Source organism: Engystomops pustulosus, chromosome 9, assembly GCF_040894005.1.
Source record: "Engystomops pustulosus chromosome 9, aEngPut4.maternal, whole genome shotgun sequence".
Classification (NCBI taxonomy): Eukaryota; Metazoa; Chordata; class Amphibia; order Anura; family Leptodactylidae; genus Engystomops; species Engystomops pustulosus.
The window spans coordinates 40,593,159-40,618,465 of NC_092419.1; the positions used below are offsets into that span (position 1 = coordinate 40,593,159).

General features: G+C 37.3%; 1 protein-coding gene across 3 annotated transcripts in view; it reads left to right on the forward strand.

The window, feature by feature from the left end:
• Positions 1-25,307, forward strand: part of AFF2 (ALF transcription elongation factor 2) — a 380,075-nt gene that overhangs the window by 119,896 nt on the left and 234,872 nt on the right. For all 3 annotated transcript variants that reach the window (XM_072123530.1, XM_072123532.1, XM_072123533.1), the window contains exons 2-3: positions 2,009-2,129; positions 6,076-6,960. In XM_072123530.1, coding sequence (XP_071979631.1) covers positions 2,009-2,129; positions 6,076-6,960 — 1,006 coding nt within the window. The remainder of the gene's footprint in view (positions 1-2,008; positions 2,130-6,075; positions 6,961-25,307) is intronic.

The following is a 25,307-nucleotide window of genomic DNA, read 5'->3' on the forward strand; positions in this document are numbered from 1 at the left end:
TTGCACCTTGTTGAAATAAGTCTTACTATACATTAGGACCAAAAAAAGTTAATCTTTTAAAGATCTGTAGTCCAAATGAGGTAAATGAGAAATTCATCATTACTATTTCTGTAAAGTATAAATGAAAGTATGTGTGAAACTATAATTTACTGTATTTTTGGAAACAAGTACGTCGAATAGACATGGCAAAGGAAAAGATAAATGCAGAAATATGTAGCATTCATATATAGATGGCCTCCTTGGAAAGGTCCCTCGGACGGATGTTTGTTTTGGAATACGGTAGGTTTGGCCATAGGCATGTTAGCATGTACTAAATATTTACTTTATGGATAGCTATCTAAGGCTTTATTCACTTCAAGTTTTTGTGCTACATTGTAAGGATATGTTGGTAAGATTTCTGATCTATCCCACTGTTTGTGTATACGGTGGGTACGTCCTCCGATTCAGCTTTTTTCCTCTGAAAGCAGGGGAAGAGTGATCATCGGCAGCAACCATTGATTGGCTTTTGCCAATGTTCAGGGTGTCTCCCAACTGATGTAACTGCATTTATATTGAGAGTAACATCACTAGGTAAAGCACCCAGAGCACTAGCATCAGAGACCAGGGATAGATGCAATACTTTTAATCTGTCCCACGTAGGCTATTATGACTTCCACTGAGTGTATACTGCACTCTCCAGCAGGACACAGGATGGAAAAACTGTTGCTAAGTTTTTTATATCCAGTGTTTCCTGCTAAATGTTACATGTACCAAGTAGCAGAAAGGATGCATCCATCTGCCAGTATATGTCTGTGGTTAATTTAGCATCTCGAGTTTTCCTGTTGTACATTCTAAGAGCGTCAGGAACCTAGCCTTTTTGTATAGGTCATGCTTGGAGCATCATTAACAGCTATGGCTGAAAACCCAAATGATAAATTCAACCCTCTGTATCACTATGCAAATAGTATCCTCTAGCACATGTAGAGACATCTCTGAGGTATGGTGTCTACCTGTATATATCGCTACTTGTCAAAAATGAAATAAAAGTGATGGTCTGTCATGTTTGGGGAATACAGTGAGTTGGGGATAAGTGACATTTGACAGTCTGGACTGTCGGTAAGAATTGTTGTCTTGTTGAATTAAGGACATCATATCTCAAGGATTCTGTAACCCCTTGATCCAAGTTTATTCTTAGTTCTTCTTTCCAGTCATGAAAAGGGTTGTGTGGATTGTTTGTATATTTTTCAGGCCATGCAGTAGAATGTCTTGTATATTGGAAAATGCTAACATATTTTTTATAATAACAATATAGTCTTTTTACAATACAAATGCATATGTTTACATAAAATGTATAACTGCTATAAAACAGTAATTCTACTCAATAGGGGTTTCTGGTCATATTGATTCTTGATATAGATAATGAGACTCAAATCTATAGGAGGCTGACACCAAAAGCGGGTAGTTTGTTCCAAAATGTTAATTCCACTTTAGTATTTTTGTAATAAAGTGGTGGGTCACGGTTTAAGATGGGATGCTTTGCCTCATTTAGCATTTCTTACATAAGTGATCTTATGATTGGATCATTGATGTCCAAACTCAACCAGCACTCCTTTGACCTCTTGGAAATGCACGTCTCAATAGTCCAATAGAATTTCATAGAGAATTGGCCAAGAATGGATCATTGCCCCTTCCTTGTAATCGCCGGGGTCCCAATGGTTGGTCCACTTCTGATGGATATGAAACATTAATGTGAATGTTTGTAGCAATAACAAATAATCCTATTTTTCATTTTGCCATCTAATATTTTTCTCCAGTGCATGGTATTGGCGGAAAACGATTGTAGGACACTTTTCCACTATAAAAGCAAGATTTGTTTTATTGTTATCAAACATAGGGTTAAGCATGGGCTGTGCAAGAAGAAATAGAATTTGCCAGTATAATGAGGGTTGACAGTGCCGTGTCAGAGCATACACCATGAGTGACATGTTACAAATAGTTTGCTTCATTTTCCTTCTGTTGTCTTTACCAGCCACTATGAACAAGACCGAAATGCCCTTAAGAGAAAAGAATGGGAACGAAGAAATCAAGAAGTCCAGCAGGATGAAGATCTATTTGCCTCTGGATTTAATCTGTTCGGGGAGCCATACAAAGTAAGTCTGATTGATAAGATTGGATAGATGCTTCTTCTTTACTCTAAAAAGAGGTGATTGTTGTTGATATCATACTACATTCTGCTGTATACATGTGCTTGACTTCATTTGGTTACTTTTATACAACAGAAACAGATATAATGGGTACAGACAGTATTCAGTTCTTTTCCTGCTCATTAATGTGCACTCTGCTCCCCATCTTCACCAAAAAACAGTAAATGTAGATATTTTTGTTAATTTATTAAACAAGAAAAACTGAAGTATCACATGGTCATAAGTATTCAGACCCTTTGCTCTGTATTGAGTAAAAGCAGCTTTTGAGCTAGTGCAGCCAGGAGTCTTCTTGGGAATGATGCAACAAGTTTTTGCAGATCCCCTCCAGTTCCCTCAGGTTGGATGGTGAACGTTGATGGGAGCCATTTTCAAGTCTCTAAAGAGATGCTCTATTGGGTTTAAGTCACAGCCGGAGCCCGTCAAGAATGGTCACAGATCTGTTTTGAAGCTTTGTTATTTCAACTGTGTGCTTCGGGGCTTAGGGTCAATGTCTTGTTGGAAGGTGAACCTTTGGCCAAGTCTGAGATCCAGAGAACTCTGGAAATGGTTTTCATCCAGGATATCTCTGGACTTATCCTTCTTTCAATTGCAATCAGTCATCCTGTCCCTGTAGATGAAATACACCCCCATAGCACGATGCTGCCATCATGTTTCACTGTTGGGATTGTATTTGGCAGGTGATGAGCAGTGCCTGTTTTTCTCCACACATACCATTTAGTTTTTTTCTCATCAAACCAGAAAATCTTATTCCTAATAGTCTGGTAGTCCTTTTGAGGCTTCCGTCAGCACACTGTGCCATAAAGTCATGACTGGTAAAGGGCTGCAGTGAATTTTGACTTTGTTGAACTTTCTTCCATCTCTCTACTGCATCTCTGGTGCTCAGCCACAGTGATATTGGTGTTCTTCTTTAGCTCTCTCACCAAGACTCCCACAATTGCTTAGTTTGGCTGGACAACCTGGTCAAGGTAGTATTGTGTACGTCACAAACATCTTCCGTTTCAGGATTTTGGAGGCCACTGTGCTCTTAGGAACCTTGAGCTCTGCAGAAATTCCTTTGTAACCTTGGCCAGTTCTGTCTCTAAGCCTTTTCAGCAGTTCATTAGACATCATAAATCTCATGTGCTTTGACATGTGAGCTGTCAGGTTCTATATAGACAGGTTTTTGCCTTTCCTAATCAAGTCCAGAGTTGATTTAAACACAGCTGGACATCTTAAGGTAGATCTGAAGCCAATGGACTGCATGTGAGTACATATATGTGTCACAGCAAAGGGTCTGAATACTTATGACCATGTGTTATTTCAGTTTTCCTGTTTTAATAATTAGCAAAAACATCTACATTTCAGTTTTTCTCTATCTAGATAGGGTGCAGTATTACCAATTGGCTGCAATGGAACAAAAAGTGAAAAATGTAAAGTGGGTGGAATACTTTCCGTACCCACTGTTTTTGATGACAATGTATGTAACCAATTGTTGTGCAGATATTTTTGTTTCCATTATTAAATATTGGACCATCAAGATGCCATATAGTCTCAGTCTATGAGAGACACATCACATATGTGTGATTATCATCCACTGTAGTGTCTAAATACAATAAACCCTTCTGATGCTAGAATGTGAGACCTTTTTCCATTTTATCTGCAGACAGATATTTGGCCTGTTGTATAGTAGTCTGAAGAAAGTATTGAAACACCTATGCACCCCACACAAGTATCAGTTTTTTGGCTTTTATTGTCAGATTATAGTTTGGAATTGTTAAAACTATGTCTTTTTCAACTCTATCTACTATGACACAAAGTTATTTATACAATGGACTGTGGGTATGCAAAGTTATTGTAATTGAGTTCACATCTGCATTCAGAATCTCTGTTGCAGTGTCAGTCAAATTAGCACGACTTTATCTCCAGGAAAATGATGGACACCATGACGGAACCTGAAGGGAACAATTATAATCAAATGGGGATCTGTCAAACTCCATTGTTGTCCATCATGTGTCCATCTTCTAATGACAGACCAGAAAAGTGGAATGTGATGGCATTTAAAGGTTAAGAAAAAAGCAACTTACAATCCCCATGCATCTATTTACTTCATTAAGGTCTTCAGGTTAGCAGATTGGAGTAGTCCAACACTTGACACCCACACTAACCAAACAATTGAGCACAATGTTCCGATGGGTGCTGTAGCCAGTTCACTGCTTCAGTGTTGCACATTGTACAGTGAATGTGTTTTGTATTTCTTTTCTACCCTGATCACCTGTATGCAAATGAGCCTGAGGGGCTCCATGCACCATAGGTTAATGGGGACTGAGCTAAGAAAACAGACCATGTTACCTATAAATGCAATGCCAATTACTGTAAATTAGCAGTTTTCAGTGGAGCTGTTGATCAGGTACATGTGGTAGGTGGTAGATGTTTGACCACCTACAAAGTGATCATTATAACCTATTGTGATGATAGGTGATCAATATTTAGGAAAATGTAACTAAACCCTAACAGCTTTGTCACTGTCTACTTATAATGTTTAAATACACCAATACTAGTGCACTAAATATAAGTTAATTGCAGGTATCAGGTGGAATACAGTAAACTACTATATAAAACGCACTTGAATATTTACTCAACATAACCCGTAGCATAGAGCTAACCAGCTTGAGTCTCTATTGATAGTTGTTTTTCTTTGTGATAATGAGTTAAACTGTGTTTGAGGGAATAGAACAAATAAGCAAGTGTTTAAAAAGTGCATCATAAGTCCTCTTGCTATGTTCCCGGCATAATAGTATCCTCTTGTTTTCAGCGTGGAGGTTGAATAGAGAGAGCCTATGTTTGGCTGTTTCCCAAATGGTACATTGTGCAACTCTGTTGAAGGAGACAGCTTATAAACAAAGAGCTTATTCTTGGCTTAGCTAAATGTAATTTCTGCCACTAAAAATGACAAAACCTAGGAACTGTGAGTAAGTAACAATGATTTCTTGCCCTTGTTCTCTTAACTGTAAGTTGTAAATATGCCGCTGTCTTTTAATGTTGGGTAAATTCAGTGAGATTATATACTTGCATGGAAGCAAAATCACTACCATAAGCTGATGTGTGTTTAGAAAGATGTAATTACACCAAATAGATAGCACTTCTCTGTATTGACTAATTCAGTGATTAGGGTGATGTTACACCTGGTAGTAAACAGGAACTGCCTACCTACTTAAGCAGAAAAATTGAAAAAAATATGAAAAAAAGGCTATTTTAGAAATTTCTTTCGTTTCTTGCATGCCTGTTTGCACAATACATTTGGATTATTCTTTATCTCATGGGGCACGACCAGCAGTCGTTCTCAAATCAAACTTTGAAATGAGAGCCAAGAACATGCAGGATTTCAGCTATTTTGCCTTATTTCACCGCCTTTATCGACTAAAAGAGCAGTATCAAGGACACTGACGATGCCAAAATATAAAGTGTTTTTCTCCAAATTTCTGTGGCTTTTCTTCCAAACATAGCATGTATTAAAATTGGTATCTCAGTATGCCGCCGTACTCCAGTCTCCAGTCTCAGATTACAGTCTTGTCTTATTAAATACATACGTTCCTTCAGATCTTCACCCTCCTCCCATCCTATTATATCACTGTCAATTATTATAACTGACTTTCCATTGTCAAACCTCTTCTGCTTCATATAGGGTGTAACAAGGCATGTAAATTGAGGCACATATAGAAACACACGCTCCCATAGTAAGGACTTATGCACTAATAATAACCCAACTGTGAAGTAAGGTCCTACCTAGAAGGGCTGTACCAACTGTAGATATCTCATATGATAGCAGCTAAAAAAAAACAGAAGCAGGATTTAATTTTTTCTATACAAAAGAAATAAGCAAAACTAACATTTTTTAAATTTCTTTTCAATGCAGACAAGTAAAGGCGATGCTCTTGCGAACCGTCTTCAAAACACTCTTGGAAACTATGACGAAATGAAAGATTTATTAACCAATCACTCCAACCAGAGTCACCTTGTAGGCATTCCCAAGAATTCTATTCCACAAACACCTGTTGAAAAAAATGAGCAAAATTTTTTCCCAGAACAAAGGAATAGGGTGGCGCAATGCCACCAAAGCAGTAGCCATTCCTCCTCCACAATGCCCCCTCCTTCAGGTCTGGGGACAATTCCTTCTCTCGGGCATGAAGGAACTAGAAAATCAAGAGCAGAATGGCCACCTAGTGGTCATAATCCCACCTGTACTCAGCCCAGTCAAGCCAACAGTCAACCAAACAGATCCAAACACAGTTCTGCACATGATCTGTCACAGATAAGATATGAAGACCTGTACAACTGCCAAAATGACCAGCATAAAAGTGTAAGTGTTGATGAACCAGCTACTGCAACCTCTTCTTCTCTTTCCAGAAGACATAATCACTCAAAGACGTTAAGTGGAGAACACTCTTACAAGGACAATAGTCATTCAAAGTCACCAATAGATTTAGACTTTTCAATGCATGGCTCTGTATCTCCTCTCCCATCTACATCACTTTTACTGGCAGGCAATGGCCTTTCCTCTCAAAACTTTCCTCCAGGACTCCACAGTAAGACAAATATGCTTCAACAAAAGCCTACTGCATATGTGAGGCCAATGGATGGTCAGGACCAAGTACCAAATGACTCTCCTGAATTGAAACCGCCAACAGAAATTGAAGATGGATATAACAGTCAGCCATTTGGAGCAATATTGGATGGAAAGGTCAATGTCCCAGTCAGCAAGAACAAATTGCCAAAGCTTAGTATCCCACAGCCGAATGAAGTAAGTTCGGATATTTATCATATCTGATTTGTATGAATAATGTTTTGGTGTCCAGTGTCTTATTATGTCATCAACGGTGGCTATTTACCTTAAGGGCAGTTGATGGGTAAAGGCTTGTCCATCCAGCATCTACTCATGACTTCACTTAGCTCCAGCATGGCCAGGCAAGTACAAGTTATCATGGAGAGAGAAGAGTGAAATATATATACTGGAAACAAAAGGAGTGGGCATGTTGAAATTTAGCATGTCCAATCCTTTTTTCCTGATTTTGTCTGTTTTAGAAAACTTCTATGATTCCTGTACATAGAACATGGCATATATCTTAGAAGGATGGTTCAGCCAGCTTTGCTCTTAAAGAATTCTTATAAAGCAAAATATAAAACTATGGGTTCACAAATAACAACATAAAATCATCAATTCTGTAAAGTACTTGTCAACATTTCAGCTTACATGAAAAGAATTTTACAGTACACAACTTTTTTCAAGTTGATAGATAGCCAAGAATTGGCTAAGTCTTTTAGTTAAGAATAGGACACAATGTTAAGAGTAAAATTGGCATCAGGACAGTTAATCTGGCACTGAGAGAACAAGTTATTGAATTTTAAAACCTAAGCCAAAGCAGCCAGACCCAAAAATGATAGTTTCTTCATAAACTTAAAGGGTTTATGAGAATATTAAGTATTTAGCTGTTACTTCAGTAAAACCACCAATCTAGGCCTAAATACTGTATGTGTCTGCTGTGATAAATAACCTTTTTTATAGAAGAACACAAACTTTTACATCTCTAATTTTCGACGACCTTATTTGTTTTTTTTATGACTTATGATGTCACCCAACTTGTTTTGGTTCTAATATAGGCAAGTAAACTACCCATATTCTCTAGAAAATAACATTAAGGTGCTGCCTTCCTGCACACATTTAGAAATATCACTAGAATATACCTTCAACAATGTTTTTTGTAGGATGCCAATCACTAGACAAGGCAATATTGTTGACCCATAGTCAATGACTGATCACAAGTAAGTCGAGCGTAGCAGAAAGATGCATGTTTAGGCCGAAACAATTAACACTGAACATTGATGACTTAGCCTAGTAATAATTCATCAATGTGTGTAGTGAGTGAAATTTAAAGGATTTTTATTTACAGTCAAGAGGATTTATTGCCTATCCAATTGATCGGCAAAAGAATAGATGATGCCATATCAATTAATATTCATGTATTAACACCCAACCAATTGCCATAAAGGGTAAATCCTATCTTACATTCCTACTAATGGATTCCCACCCATATAATATTTAAAGTTTAAAGAAAAAAAGAGAAAACACAAGGTGCATCTAGTGTAATATGTGACATTCTCAATACCTGAAACTTCAGGTTGGTTATTGGTAGAGCTCAGTATCTGGTCAGGCACAAAGTCTTTGAAAAAACCCTCATTCTAGGACCCTGTCCATTTAAAACATTTATAAATTAAAAGTTCTCTATGGGCAAACAGATCAAACCTGATTAATTATAGTGCAAAGACGCTTTTTGAACCCATACTGGGTTCATCACCGGTCCCTATAGGTTAAAAAAGCTTCTCTGCATGAACTGTTTTATTTATAAATGTTTTAATATGTAATTATTTAACTGAAACAGACCAGTACCCTAGAATAAAGTATTTTTTCCAAGACATTGGGGGAGGAGGTGCATTTAACAGGACTTGTATGTCAGTTTTCTGGCATACAAGCCCAGAAATATTTCCAATTCCTGCTGCATGGCCAGGCATAGCAATTATTTCCTTTATGCCAGTTGTCCGCCAAGCGAAGGGGGGCTCTGCCAGTGCAGAGTAGGTTTGCATGGGGCATTCCTGCCCCATTCCTCTAGGTAACAAGAGTGGAGAAATACAAGATCATACACCCACAAGTTTCTTAATTTTGTATGTAAGCACTTTATTTTTGGGCTCCTCAATCGGTATATAACCTTAAAAAAATTCTTAGTACTTCATCAGTCCAGATTCTAGCTCCTCAGGCCATTTCTAGACTGTAGCCCCTGCACGTAGAGTGTTTCATAATTCTACGTCAGGAGCCTTCTGATGTATCCAACAGCATCAGAGGGTGAGATGTTCATCATACGCAGGTGTACAAGTGGCGGCACATGATAAATGCCCCCCATTGTGCTTGACCAGATAGAGAGCCTTAACTTCCTCAAAGATTATAATAAATTTTACTTACCAACCCATATGGGTGAAGGTATAGGAATGATACCATTTTGAGGATCTAGCACTTGATCCTCTTGGAAGCTGTCAAGCTCCCACTCAACAAACATTTAAAGCGTATTCTGTTAATATTCCAAAGGCTCAAAAAGAGAAATTCATCAAGTTGTTATTTCACAAACATAAAAGTATAAGAAAATTCAGAGTGCTACAGTCTTGAAACTTTAACAAGATCCTGTTCACAAATTTATTTCTTGAGTCAAAAACTATATTTACCTTCACAATAAAGTATGAGGAATGTAGCAGGCTTTTTCAGTCTAGATCAGATTTTCCTTCTTCTGCAGTAATACAGCGTAAATAATGTGTTGGTCTGTTTTAAAACTCCATGTATTTATTAGCATTCCAGAGTGCAACAAAGACTGATGTGTTTCGCAGTAACACTTGAAATAACTTCTGAAGAGTTTTATGAAAACTGTGATTTCTTGTTATTCCCATCAAGTAAACAGTAAAGGCTACTGTCAGATGGACTTGCTGGGTGTAATGTGCATTTTTAATGCCTGTAGCCCCTTGTAGGATGTTTATGGGCACCATTATGGTGATGTATTTGTACAGCTCATAATAAGCTTTTAGCAGGAAACAGTAAATTCCCGTACGTTTGCAATGTTATGAAATATTTGCAGAGTGCTACATCAGCTTTGCTGTCTGCTTTAGCATGTTTAGACATTTTGATTGCTTTCATGATGGTAAATGGAGGGTCACATTGTTTTGAGAAATGGGCTCTGGTAAAATAGGGACTAATTTTAGTTGTGACAGCTAGGGATATTTAATAGTTAACCTGAAGGTGAGGTACTCAGCAGATTTCCCCATCATGGATGGGAATAGGAAAATTTCTAGGGGTTGTTTCACACTTGACAGTTACTGTGTTTCCAGGAAAATCAACAGGGTCTTATATTATGTATTTCTCCCAAAGATGGGTTGGGGCTTATATTTTATCTCCCCCATGAACAAAATGCTGGGGTGGTGTGCTCCACACGTTCACTGGAAGCAGCTTCAACCCTCTAGGTTGCATTAAGAGAAGAATAACAAATCTATATCACTTTATAACATGCATTTCACTGCCCTATAATGTCCACTTCCTTGGGCGGCAGCCCGGGCTCAAGGGCTCTTCTATGGGACCCATGGTGGCCCAAGCCATCCACCAAATTTTAGACTGAAATGGGCTTTTACCCATGAAGTTCTTGTTCATCTGTTCCTGCTTACAATACACATGTACACAAGAGCCTGGGACTGAAAGTGAAGTTTGAAACAGGCCGAAAGGATTCATCCTTTTCCAAGAAGCTTTTTGCTCTCTGAAGAGGTGAAGTTATAATGAAACAAAGTAATACTTACACAGTAGATAAGAAATATACAGTATCTCCTAAGATAAGCGCTGCCGTATTCCAAAATCAGAACTCTTATGGCAGTCTAATAACCGGACTAAGTTAATTTCTTAACATAAGTAAAATTACATACAAAAAGTAAAACTTGCTGCATGCCAATGACGTGTTTTAAGCAACAAAAAAACCTGAAACGCGTTATTGCCATTCTTTAAATTTAGTTTTTTTGTATCGATTTTAATAAATTAACATAGTTTTATCATTGGACTGCTATATAAGTTTTGATTTTGTAATTCGGCAGTGCTTATCTTGTATAGGAAATCCTGTATATTTTTTCTCTTCTCTGTATTACAATACAGACTCCATGGTGGTGGGAATACAGAGATACAAGGCTTGCAGCTGTTTTCTGAGGTGCAATAGCCCAAGAGGGGCATAAGGTGAGCACTTTTTTTCCCTAAAGATAATTCCCAATTTGTCCTTCTTCCGGTCTTTCTCCTAATCTCTTCTAAAGATAGATGTGGCAATGTGGCTCATAAAACACAGTAATACGACAATTCTAAGCCTGATCCTTTCATGAATTCATGTAAATAAGCTTGGATAGAAGATAAAATAAATCTCCTGTTCCATTGGATTTCGAAAGACGTTTATTGATATTTTCTCGAGTCTTCTGGAATGGTGCTGATTTCCCATAATGTAGTAAACAGTGGTTGCCATCCGTTTCGCAAAGACAACTCTGAACTGGAGAAACAAATCAATTTTGCTTTTGTCATCACAGCTTAAGTCCAGAAATATAGAGAACTTGCATTTCACATCCCTGTACAGATATAGTTGATGGCTGTAAAATTCTGCAAACGATAAGCTTTGTTATATGTGTTTCAAATCATGCAGCTATTATTGTGTCTATTGATCAGCTTTGTAGCTCTCAACCTAGAAGGACAGACGTTCTAATTCTCCATTAAAGATATCCCGAAATTGACAAAAAAATGGCTGCATTGATTTAGTCCAGACGGTTAATGTGTGTGGTTCTGCCAGTTATATATATTTATTTCTCTTGATGAAAAAAGGTAACTAATCCTGTCATAGCCGGTATGAAGTGCACTAGTTCTATTCTAGCGAGCTCGCAAAGCCTTCTGTGAAGGAGCATGGGGCAGGGTGCTTACATTTACCGTCAATAAAAGTTCAATTATAGCAATGTATTTTAGATTTTAGAGGTGTTAAAAGACAAAACCTTGCACTTGTATTTGACGTCTCATAACATATTGAATGGGGGAGAGAACAACTGTATAACTACAGGTGTGTTTAAGGCTGACAGGTTGACAGCAAGCAGGATCTGGAAAACTTTGAAGAATGTATAACTAAAGTGTATTGGAAAATTGTATAACTTTTTCTTACACAAACAATATTAATTGTTTCCTGTAATGTCCTTAAAGTGGACAACACATTTAAGGACATGGATTGCAGTGTGCCAAATTAGCAATCAGTGCAGTACTCACTTCTAACAGCAGGAAAGGGAGGAGGAGCATTTGCTAATTGACTGTTGTACTTATCTAACTCTTAACGCCTCTATCCACCAAAATAGGCCCATTTCTGTGAAAGAAAAAAAAAACATACTTTTTTTCCTTGCTAACTGGCACCGCCCATCATAACTTGCCGCCATAGGTCCCAGACTTCTTATTCTTTGTGACAAATGCTGCCCTACCGAGGCCATATTTTCTTGAAATCTTTTTGATAAGGCACTCTTTTTTATGTATGAATCTAGCAAACGCCATTTGTTTGCCACATTGATGTAATTTAGAAGGAAAAATTGTGCATATTTGTGGTCGAATTAAAATTCAGCATCTGAGAGTATAGATAAATGTTACGTGGGTTCTCAGTAGACACAGCCGGCACATCACATATGCTACAGCACAGGGCTGGCTTTTAAATTATATTAATCAAATAACCCAAGTTAAAACATTTCCATGTGCTAATGAGAAATGTTTTAGAGCATTAATACACATATTAGCTTGGGAATAAATTAGCCGGGAAACACTGCATCAAGTATGTAAGATGCAATTTTAGAATATTTCAGCTCTTGGGCAAGTGGATATAATTGTGTGAAATTAAACAACACTTTTTATTATTGTAATTCCAAGTGGAGTCATTTCTTTTTTTTTTTTTACATTCAATTTATTAACAGTAATATTGTAAAACTGATATACATTGAAGAAAATATTGACGCTTGCTCAATATGATGCCTTGGTAATTACCATGTTGATAAATTGATTGCATGTTTTAAAGGGAATGTCCCCCAATTTTTTTTATTTATTTTTTAAAACTAGATAGTAAAACAGATCATTGTTTTATAGTCTGCTTTTATTTCCTAATTGTATATATTTTTTTTAAATAAATATTTTTCTTTTTTTTAGTTATATTCAATATAAAGTAGAATAATACAACTTCTGTTGTAGGAAGTTGGATGTAGGATGATCTGGAAATGATATGTCCCACATATTTCGATCAGACAAGTGTGTTAAAAGACAGGAGAATACATGTCTGCTAGTGTGGCTGTCAAGGATCAAAGCTGTGAAATAGTAGACCTTGGTGAAAAGTCGTATTTTTGCAGGTGAACACGCAAAGATATAAAGGAAAATAGAGAGTGATAACATACAACAGCACTTTAAACATAAAACAAACAGATAACAAGTTGAAGCTGGCCATAAAAGCAATCCATAGCCATCCCTCATAGCACATATTAGAATCTGCCATAGGTGAGACTCCTCAAAGCTGATCCACACCCTGTTTCACTGTGATGATATCAGGAAGTCTCCTACTACCGCCCTCCCTAAATACCAAGTTGTTAGCCAACAATGGTGTATTTTAAGCTAATATCCCAGATTTAAATCAGATCATATTCATTAAATTTCGCCATTACATTTTCCGTTTACAACACAAACCCACAGGGCAAAATTGATATGAAACTTCTTCATGTTTCAAAGAAGTAACAGAACTTGAAACGATTATTATTTACATATATTGGTCATTTTTAGAATTTACTCATGATTTAGATGTAGGGTAGTAGGAATAGTACACCTTTCTTAAAATTGTATTGACTACTACAGCACTATAGTGTGCACTGTGGAAATGCTCAAGAAGTAATGGTTTGCTCATCCCTGATTTGTGGCTTCGAGGCATTGAGTCAATAAACTGTACAGTAAATTTTTCAAAAAGAAAAATAAGTATAGATGTATTCTAACCTTGCTACTGAAGGTGCTCATGGTGGAAGGGGTGACGTTTCAAATTTTTCTATATATCCCCATGTTCACATAAGTAATTGCCTTTAAGAATAAAGGGAATGAGCATTCAGCATTGAGATTATCTAAGGTGCTCTGCCAATTGAGTTCAAAGATTGCTTAAAAGTCGAAATCATTGTGGGGATTTATAAGGGCTTGTGCACCATTTTTCTGGTGTACATGGCCTAAAAGGCCCCACAAGGCCCGGTGTATGGCCAGGAATTTTACACACTTTCACTACCTCCATGGCAAATAGACGTGGAGGGTCATGATTAGGACGCGGAAAGCAACGTAGCGTGCCAGTTGCGAGGTCATCCTGACTCATGTCTGTACACTACCCATAGCCAGTTCCAGATACTGGTGCAGACTTAGCTCAATTCTACACCAGGAAGGACCTAGTGAAGATCTGCCCATTGTGAAACCCTTGCCGGATTCTTTATAGTTAAATGAAAACTTCAATATAAGGTCCTCAGTCAGGCCCGCCATCTACAAGGGTAAGAATAAAAGTAGTTTGCATTTATCTTTCAACCTATGTTTTTTTACCAATGGCAAAGCTTTTTTGATCCATTTTTTCCAATAATATTGTTAATTGTGAGGAGCTAAGGAGCTTGTTATAGAAACTGTGATGTTAAAAATTAGAAGGAAGAATTTAGTGTTCACAAAGCGGATCTTAATGCAGCTTTTGAGGTGGAGTATTTAATTAAGGTTTTTCTATATTTCCCAACTTAGAGAAGAGCAGAAACATATCTTTCTTCTGTACACTTCCAGTGCTGTCCTTACCTCATGCTTGAGAGCTCGCTGGAAGTTTGCACTTTTTAGCCTCTTATCTCTCTGTATTGTTACAGACGAAAGCCCACAATGGCATAGTCCACGAGACTCAGCACTTTCATTTCCATTCTTAAACCAAGATACTGACCGGGATTTTCAGAAGCTGCTGGAAACCTCAAAGGGATTTCAAAAAACCATTATCACATTTAAAAGCTCAATTTTCTTTGACCATAACCAGCAGTTCAGTTCACTTCCCAAAATGAATATATATCTAATTATGTTCTCTTGTAAGAAAATCTGGGAGTTCAGAGATAGTAAAGTTCATTATATAACAGAGGTATGGAATTTGCAAATCTTTACTTCTTTTCTGTGTATTCAGAGGAATATGCAATGTAGGTGTGTAATAAGACCACATCTTCTCTGCTGCCATTTTAAATCTCCATTGAATCAATTACCCATGATAGATCTTTTTATTTTTTTATGGGTTTAACTATTAACGAGGTAATATCCAATAACCAAAAGACTGTGAAAAAAACATTATCGTGAATAAGACACTACGTAGACTTTATTGTTGGATTCTTAGGTTTATACTTTTATGTTCACACTGCCTTTGTGTTTCCACTTTTCTCATTCATCTGCTCTGTTTTTATCTTTAGTCTTTTGTTAGCCTAAGACTTCAACCGTAATGGTGGCAATGATCTGGTTGCAAAATTGGTGGCCAGATCTTGTCCCCCATAGAGGTCAATGGTACCTGGTCACAGTGCAGTGAGCACTCTGTTTCACCGCATTGTGACCTGGCCAGGTGCTCGCCATGCAAAATATGGGTCCTATACTTTGTGGACGCTCGGCTATCTATGTAAAGGGAAGGGATGAGTAGTGCCTGATAAACAGCTGATACCTATTAAAAGGGCAATGGTAGGGATTACATATTTTTACAGTATTAAGTCACAGGTGAATGTCTAAAACTATTTAAAAGAAAAAAAAAACTATCCACAGCTAGAGACAGCCCAGTTTTTTACTAATCGAGAGCGAGCTGGGGGGCAGGATGACATCTTTTTTGCACATGGTGAAAATGCCCTTTTACTGGGTGTTTTTTGTGTTTGAAGTTTGTAGTACAAATTATATTTTACCTCGGTCCAAGCCATTTCAGTTCATATATTCACAACATTATAAGAAATCTACCATCAGGATTCTTCTAACTGAAGATCTGATAGCAGATTCCTTCTTCTATTGTCATCCCTACACTGGCTTTGGCTAATTATTTTACCTAGTATTACTATTTAAAATCTTTATTTTTAATTAAAGGATACTTGAGTTTAGGCAACTCAGGGAAAACAGAGTCACCCCTCGACACCCTTTGTCACCCATTATTTGCATTGGGGTCTGTTTTATCCCCTTTTTTGTCTCTAACTGAGAGGCCACTTAATACTACACATATAGAGCTGTCTAGCACTATGAGGTGCAGTAAGTAATATTATTTTTTGGTTCAATTTTTTTGGTGTATCTAACCCTACGTAATAAAATAACAAAATAAAGTCAGATGAATGTACACGTCTACAAAAAAGCTATTACTGAAAAAAATTATAATTTTGTTCAATCTCAACTTAAAGGAAATCAACCATTAGGAATCTACTAACTGAAGTAGAGAAGGAGGATTCCTGCTACAATTGTCATTTCTACATTGTCTTGGGCTAATTATTTTACTTTGTCTAACTAACTAGAATCTTTATCTTTCTTCAATGCAAATTACCTTTATAGGCTACAAGGTATATCCAAGCATGGGAAGCAAAGGCCTCTCCATGCCTCAGTAGCTTTTCTAGCTCTGCCCTCCTTCACATTCCTGCTGGGCTGTTGATTGTGCCCACACACGCTCAGTATGTGCAGGCTCAGTGTCAGCTACTCATGTGTGATTCTACATAGACTGATACCTATGCACATCACGCAAGTGATGTTGAGCTACTGCGCATGCAACCTGGCTACTGTGCATGCAACCTGGCTTTGAGTCAGCAATTAATGCGTATGTGTGGGTGCAATGAACAGCGTAGCAGGAATGTGGTAGGAGGCAGAGGAGGAGAGGTTACTGTGGCATGGATTGGCCTTAAAGTTAATTTGCATATAAGAAAGAAAAATATTTTACTTACTCTAGGCAAAAGGTTTAGCCAAGACAGTATTGGGTTGACATTTGAGGCAGAAATCTTCAATCAGGTCTACTTCAGTAAATAGATTTTCTTTAAGTTGAGAATGAACAAAATTATAATTTTTAGGTAGACATGTACATTAATCTTTATTTTATTTCTCATTACATAGAGTTCCCGAAATTTTTGTTTTAGATGACTTCTCTGTGTATTTAAATCTACATCAAGATACATAGATAGATAGATAGATAGATATAGCATTTTATATTTGTTAAAATGGGTTTATCTGTTGGAAAATAATACCATTTTATATTTGAGATGCTAAAACTAGTGACTGATGATTTGGGCTTGGTTTGGGCTTGAAACAAGTCTCAGATTTCAGCTGGACTATTTTTTGTCCTAATAGATGAACCTGTTTTTGAAAGGCCATTTTAGCAATAAGGTACATTTATTTTACAGAGGAGCCTCTTAAAGTGGAATGTTTTAAAGCAAGTTCTGTCGCCTGGAATGCATCCTTTGCCTTTGCTATAGTCCAGTCGATAGAAGTATGTCAATGAAATGCCAAGTACCACTGTGGTAAATTGGGTTAGTGTGTAATTGGATGGGAAGTACTTATGAAGCTTGATCTGCTATTAAAGTGTAGGGTCAGATACTTAATACTATGTATTTACACATAATAGCTGCAAAACGGATCTTTAGTTGAAGACAGTGAGGTTTTAAGTTGACTCATTGTGATACTTAAGCAATTAATTCACTTCCCTTTTGCTTAGATGAAGATCAGTCCTGTTTCAAATGATAATAGTAGTCGATGCTGAGGAAACTTGGACCTGGCTGTTTGTTGATTGATGCCTTAGGTTTATGGGCTACTTTGAAAGCCTGGGGTGTGATTTGCCAAAGAGTGGTAACCATATGGGAACCTGGCAAGGATCCTTGATTAAACAGTATACTTAAACAAGTTCTTAAATTTTATACATTGGGGCAAAGTTTTATATTGTAAACCTTCCTTCTATAAGCCTAAACACAGTATGAAGAATTTCTATATTTTGCAGCCAGTAGAGTGGCCCAATTAAACATGGCACTTTTATTAGCCATTTATATTTGTTACCGACTGTGTAGTTTTACTTACTTTTTTTCTGTTGAGTTTTTCTGGGTACAGTGCCCTTATATGAACTTTAGTAGATGTCTAGGGTCCATTTTCAGCGATTAGGTCCCCTACCCGTTTGCAATTCAGCTACATTTTTTGAGGGGGCAAAACTAAGCAGAGGATGCCGGTAGATTCTTAAGGGGTGCCACAAGAAGAATAAGAGATTAAGATAGACCCCCCCATAAAGTTTAGTTAAAAAAAAGGTCATAGATAGGTGGACAATTTGACAATGGGCACACAGTACTGTCACACCCAGGACCAGGATTTTAAATTTGCTTAAAGTTTGTCAATTACCAATATTAATAGACTTCTATTATAAATACATAGTTGGAGGCTGGGTACATATTTTCAAATGGAACCTGGCAGCTTCAAGTTGAGCATCTGGATGGAATTTTCAATTTGTTTCAAAGTCTTCCGGTGTTGGGGTTGGAAAAAACTTTTATGGGGCCCTTTAACATTTTAAGGTGGAGTGTTGATAGTTTAAATCTTTGCACACATTTTATATAGCAACTGGGTGACAGCACCATATGGGGATGCATTTACAGATACCTGTCTCTGAGGACAATACACATATACATGTGTACATGTCACATCTTTGATCACCCTACATTATTTTCAGTGTTATTCTTATGGTAGTTACTTATAAAGAGACATAGTATTTTTGAAATTCCAGTTGTATTATATTGACTGGTATTTTTATTTCTGATCCGTAAAACAATAGATAATGGAAATAAAAATTGTGTGAATGTGTTCAATAAACCAGAAAGATCTGCAGTGCTACGGTTAAGTAAATGTTCCGATATCACTGCTCTCTTTATTGTCATAGGAGCAGAAGTACAAGTGGATGGCTTTTTTTGCTGTATTGTGTATTGATTTAGGATGGTATATAGATGTATATATATAACCTTATCTTTTTCTGTACCTGCATAACAAATCCCTTAAGGAAGATAATAGGATCTCAGTGTTTCTGCCTTATGATGACAGTATCGATCCATGTGTGTTGTCTCAGACATCATGTTGGGTACTGAAGATTCCCTGAATATTTACAGAACAAAGAAGAGACTGAAAATTGTGTACAAATCGCAGATGTATATATAAGCTCCAGTGTTTGACTTCCGAGGCACTGACTTTTATCAATATTTCTTTAATCTTTCTTTTCAATTTTTATCATAGCTCCTCAAATTTGACATTTTATTTGCTTCTAGCATGTATTTATGTACACCTACATACTTTGGAAGATATTTTAACCTGGTACATTTTATTGTATAAGATACCTAGCTAAGTCTATGCCATAACAAAGATGGATTGAAAAACCTGCATTTACCATATGTGCATCCAGGGGTGGAATGTATGAAATTTTCAATAATACTGTGTTGGGCATAATAGTTCTGGGATTGAATAAAAAATGAAAATTGACTCATGATTTTTTGTTTTTCTTTCTTTAAATATATATTATTCGCCACTTAGAGTACAAAGTCATCTTTCCAAAATCATGCTGCTACCCAGAACACAGTGACTCACTGCTTACCAAGAGGAAAGATATTTATGATGGATAGGCTGCTCCTACATGGCACAGAAAAATATCCTGTGTCTGCTGGAGGGCATGTGGGAGAGGGTCCTGTTATTCTATATTATACAATATTAAGTAATAGGAATTAAACCAGAACTTGAACTAAGATCTGCTTAAATACAGAAGAAAGGCAGGAGTAAAAGATCTGTACTATTGATTTTTGCAATTTATCAAATAGTTTACTTACACTTAAATAACATACAGTCAGGGAGAAAATACACCCTGATACCCAATTAAAGTTGACCACTCGAAATATGAAAAATAATCAATTAGAATAAAAAGCACAATATAGAGAGAAATATACATACAACTTCAATGAGTGGAAAGCCTGACATGTGTTTCGTTACTTCTTCCTCTGGGAAACACATGTCTTAGGAGCTGTTTTTTGATATGTACAAAGTTGAAGTCTGAAATAAAATTTGTTATTTTTCATATTTAAATGCTCTTCTTTAATTGTGTATCAGAGTGTATTTCCTCCCAGATTTGTATTATGCCCATTTGGATACATTTGGGAAGCCCACTCCTACAAATATTGGTTTGTTGTATATTACACTTAAATGAGGAAGAAAGGCAAGGGAAAAGAAGGGCATGTAAACATATTTCTTTCATAAAGCATATAACAAAGTTAAGTATTCTCATCTGCACTATTACTACATACAATTTTATAAACAGGTTTTACAGGTAAAATAAGAAGTATTTTAAAGTTTACTCTTATTATCTGCACTGTTGATCGATAATATGTTATATTTGTAATTATGCTAAATGAAACTGAAGCATTTTTAAAAATGAATACGGAAAAGTATTGTATTTAAAAATTAGTCTAAACTCTGGACAGAATATTTTTCAGAAAGGACTTAGAAGTGAAAAGATTTAGCCTAATATATTCTTTCTTAATTTAATATCTGCATATTCTGGACTTGGGAGTTCAGTAAGTTCAGTGAGTGAAACCCTATTAACATTATATCAATAACATTTGTATCAATTTTATCAACTTCTTCTGCTCCCAACAGATTTAAATATATATTTAGTTAGAACAAGGTTCTCTTTAAGTATGTTTACTCAAAAATGCTTTTAAGTTAATTTAGTTTTCACAGGAATATCACAAAGCATCTCTTTCTATAAATACCCTCTTCACATGGTGCAATACCAATATCTATTCACAGCTTCCTTGCAGCCTTGCTCCATGATATTACCCATGTAAGATATTGTATTCCCATTGTTCATACAATGAGTGGTCATTGAATAGGTGCATTCAGTTCTTCCCATCTCTAGTATGTATGTTGTATAGTGGCTACAGGTTATTCGATTGAAGTCAGTTCAATACAGTTACATGTAGTCAACCGGGATGCAAACAAAAACATAATAAAAGCGTATAGAAAGGCATGTAACAGAATGTGGCAGAATATTCCACTGTTTACATGATCTGTTACAAATCTCTTTCTCCATTACAAACAAGTATTTGTGCCTGTACGGTCTACAGACAAAACATATACATACTTTTGGTAGTCAGGAAGCTGAAATGAATTCTGACAGCTAGAAGACAAACCCCCTGAAGAACTAGGTCAGATTAGCTGGAGAAGTCTTAATGTTGTCATGTCCAATTGGTTACAATCATCAACCTTTGTTTTAAATCATATCCAAAATAATTGCTCTTCATTAGTGCAATGGATGTAGCTAAATTATGATTATAAATATCTAAAAAATATAGGAACATAGCTGAGACGGGGGATCATAAGCTTAGTGTGATATAACTACAAAATGTTTTTCTAGATTTTAAACAGTATTCTAGACGGTTATCCCCAGGAGCTGAGATTAAGCATGACATTTACAAATCCTTGTTAATTTTAGTTTAATTTACAAAGAAAATATAAAAGGAATAGAGTAAACATGTATCAGACGTGGTAGTGTTATGGGTCATAAGTATTCCATCCATCTAAACGTTGTATATACAGTATATCGGTATACCTGTCAACACAATAGCATGTCGTACATCTGGGAACGAAGAGATCAAAGACCCCATGGCAGTTCTTCTGAACAGCAGCACTCCCGGCCACATGTTGGGCAATGAACTGCAACACCACTGTATTCATGTGACCAGGACAGTACTGATGCTCCTTGCACTGTATGTACCCGGTGTCACTATGTAGGGAAATACTATAGTGAGGCCCCTTTATTCTGATGCAGAGAACTCTGGTCCAAAGGATCATGAGAAAAAGTCCACCACGGCACTCCTTAGTTAAAAAATGGAGTATTTATTTCGCAAAAATAAAACAAAAAAACTGGACTATATTCAGAATGTATATCACAGGTGCCTGTCCCCTGTATAAAAGGTTAAAATTGTGTAGATGTGTTTTGTCTCTGTACAAGATCCATTATCAGTCTTAGCCAGGGTTTTCTGTATCATAAGACCGGCTTTGGTAAATGCAATATTGGGAATTCCACAAGGCTGCATCGGAGCCATCATTCTTAAATCCATCTATACCTACTACATCTGCACAGTTTGGTTGTGATATCTCACAACTAGAGATGAGCGAGTATACTTGTCCGACCTTGATGCTCGTTCGAGTATTAGCGTACTCGAAACGGCTCGTTGCTCGGATGAGTATCTAGCCGGCTCGAGAGCATTGAGCATTTAGTTAAGGAAACACAGTGAAGAACAGTAAAGAAAACATTGAAAACGGTGAACACAGTGAACACAGGATCATTTAAGAACACAGTGAAGAACACAGTGAAGAACACATTGCAGATGTTCCGTACATCTGCTAACTTATCAGAATACACGCGTGCCGATCGGTGTTCTTCACAATAGTGAAGGGCCCGATTTGCGGTTTCCCGACGTGTTACCCGAATATTTCTGATTTGCGCCGATTTCCCCTGAATTGCCCCGGGATTTTGGCGCATGCGATCGGATTGTGGTGCATCGGCGCTGACATGCACGTGATGGAAATCAGGGGGCGTGGCCGAACGAAAACCCGACAGATTCGGAAAAACCGCTGCATTAAAAAAAAAAATTGTGTCGCAGAGCTTGCAATTACCTTCACTCAGCCCGGCTCTGTGTATTCCAGTGCGTTCCGGGGAACTTCAGCGCAGCAGCGCCACCTGGTGGACTGCCTTAATAAATCCCGTCCGGACCCGAATCCAGCACAGAGAACGCACCGCTGGATCGTGAATGGACCGGGTAAGTAAATCTGCCCCAATATGTGTGAAGAACACATTGCAGATGTATGGAAACATCTGCAATGTATTCTTCACACATATTGTTTTTCACATACTATTGTGAAGGACACCGTTCGGCACGCGTGTCTTCGGATAAGTTAGCAGATGTACGGAACATCTGCAATGTGTTCTTCACTGTGTTCTTTCAGTGAAAAATGCTCAAGTCTCCCATTGCCTTAAATGGGGTTCATTATTCGTCATTCCACTTCAGCATCGGTAAAAGTTCGACCTGAGTAACGAGCACTCGAGCATTTCAGTGCTCGCTCATCTCTACTCACAACCTATGAAAGGTGAGTATACACCTAACATAATAAACAATTGTCTCCAATTGTCAACTATTGACATTGACATTGTCAACTACTTGTCAAAAGCTAATGCTTCCTTTTAGTCATGATTTGCTATGTTAATATGTCTTGAACAGTTCACATGGAACATAGCAAAAGCTAGTTATTATTTGAGATAATTAAATTCAACAATTTCAAAGCAAAAACTTTATTTTGATGTTGTTCTTTATGGGCATTTAATGATGGATGGGCTTGTAAATGTTTCCTACGCTGATTAGATGTAGCAATTGCTCCACTAATTTCAATGTAATGTCCTTAGAATTGTGTTTACCCACACCTGAATGCTAAAGACCAGCAGATTGTCCGAACTTCTGCTTTTATAAAGGTGATCACACTTGCTGAAAATCAAGTGTATTAATCAAGTACTCTCAATTCCAAGGAGGCACAAATTGCTTCTGCACAGACATTATATTGATACCTGCCTCTTAGCAGATCCATATCCATTAATAATCTGCAATTAAAAAACTTGTGTTTTTACAGTCTTTGTTTTGGACAATTTTATCCAATTCCTTTCTGTGTTTATTGTTCCAGATATAACATCATTTAACTTACCATTTATGACATTTTACTGAAATGTTGGTGTAATGAGAATTATATTGAGTTGATATTTGATTCCTAATTACACAGTGTAATTTTATATAATGCAGCATTAGTAACCTATAGCACAACACACATAAAGCGTATGGTAGAACTCAAGGCACATGTGTAGAGGCACCTGTTTGGTGTATCTGAGAAAGTGACAAGTGACAAGCTATCGGGATTTGCAGCTTTTACTGCTCATTTTCACTATGTAGCTTTATAGTACATGATATTCCACACCCAGGGTGTTAAATTTGAAATCATGCCACTCAAGGAGTTGGATTTCATCCCCTCCATGTCCACTCCATGTAACACCCGAGATACTGCTGTTAATGTGTTTTGTGTTTGGTAATTTATTCATACAGTAAGTGAGATGTATTACCATAGACAAATTGTGTTCTGTAAAAATGATCATTAATCTACTGGTATGAAGGCCTCATATACACAACTGTATGAGGGGTGGGGGAGTTATCACAACTTCACTACAACAAAAATGTCCCATGTCTGTAATTAAGCCATTTGCATGGCAAAAATTAGTGCATCACACCAAGTAGTGATAAATCATTCCCTTGGTTTCCTTATGAGAACTATGCGGAATATGATGTAAGTGAATCCAATAGGATCCTGCATACCAACAAACAAATTATGCCAATGTTTCACCCCATTAAGAAGTAGGGCACCTTACTTAAGGGTAACAGCGGTGTACAAGATACAGCAAATTTATCTCCACAGAACTGTTGGTGGAGCATAATGGGAAGAGCTCATCTCCTTACTTATGGAACCCTCCCAGATGGCTGCAAGTTACTCCTGATCAACAGTTCAGCTGTATGAGAATCAGAGAAAAAGATACAACTTTCTCAGACCAGCATTTCCGAAAGAACTATACTGTATTTTATGTAAAAAATATTAAGTGCACATTCACATGAACGAGTGCCTACAGCCAGGGGCGAGCTCACGTAAGAGCACTGGAGAGGAGGAGGAATGAGAACTGCTCTCCATAGAGAAGGGCAGGGCCAGCTCCATAGCGTTGAGAAACATAGGACAGGTCCTACTTTTTTCCCTGCATAGTCATGGTGCGGTGAAACAAGGTGTGCTCACCACACTGTGACCGGACACCATGGGCCATAATGGGGACTGATATCCTGCCGCAATCCTGGGGATATTGGCCCCCATTATGTTCATGTGAATGAGCCTTAAGGCTTCCTGCACATGAACATGCAAATTCTCAGTCATCAAAAAATTTCATTTTCTTCCGTTTTTCACAACCGATTTGCATCAGTTTTGAATCCATTTTTCACAGAAACTATATTATATGAGTGATACGTAAAAAAAAATTTCTGACAGCATAGCATATTAAAATATGAACAGCCCATTAATATGAACACTGAATTGCATTTTAAGCAGATGGCACAAAGGTCATTTTTCACCGCTGTGAGCATCTCACCTAAACAAGAGAATATTACATTACTCTACACTTTACTGCTCTACTCATGACCTGACCCTGATAAGGAACTGGCTCTAATGAAAGCATAATGGACACCGGGGCTGGCGCCAGAACTGGGCAAACCAGGAGAATTACCAGGTCTGTGGTGGCGCCCATATTAGACTGTACGTAAGGAATCCATGGGGAAGAGGGTGGCTGTATCTAATGCATCCATAGAGGGACTTTAAATAAAATAACCGTAGGGGGCTGTACATAAAATAACCATGAGGGGACTGTTTGGTTTGGTTCACTTTAAAGGGGCCTCCTG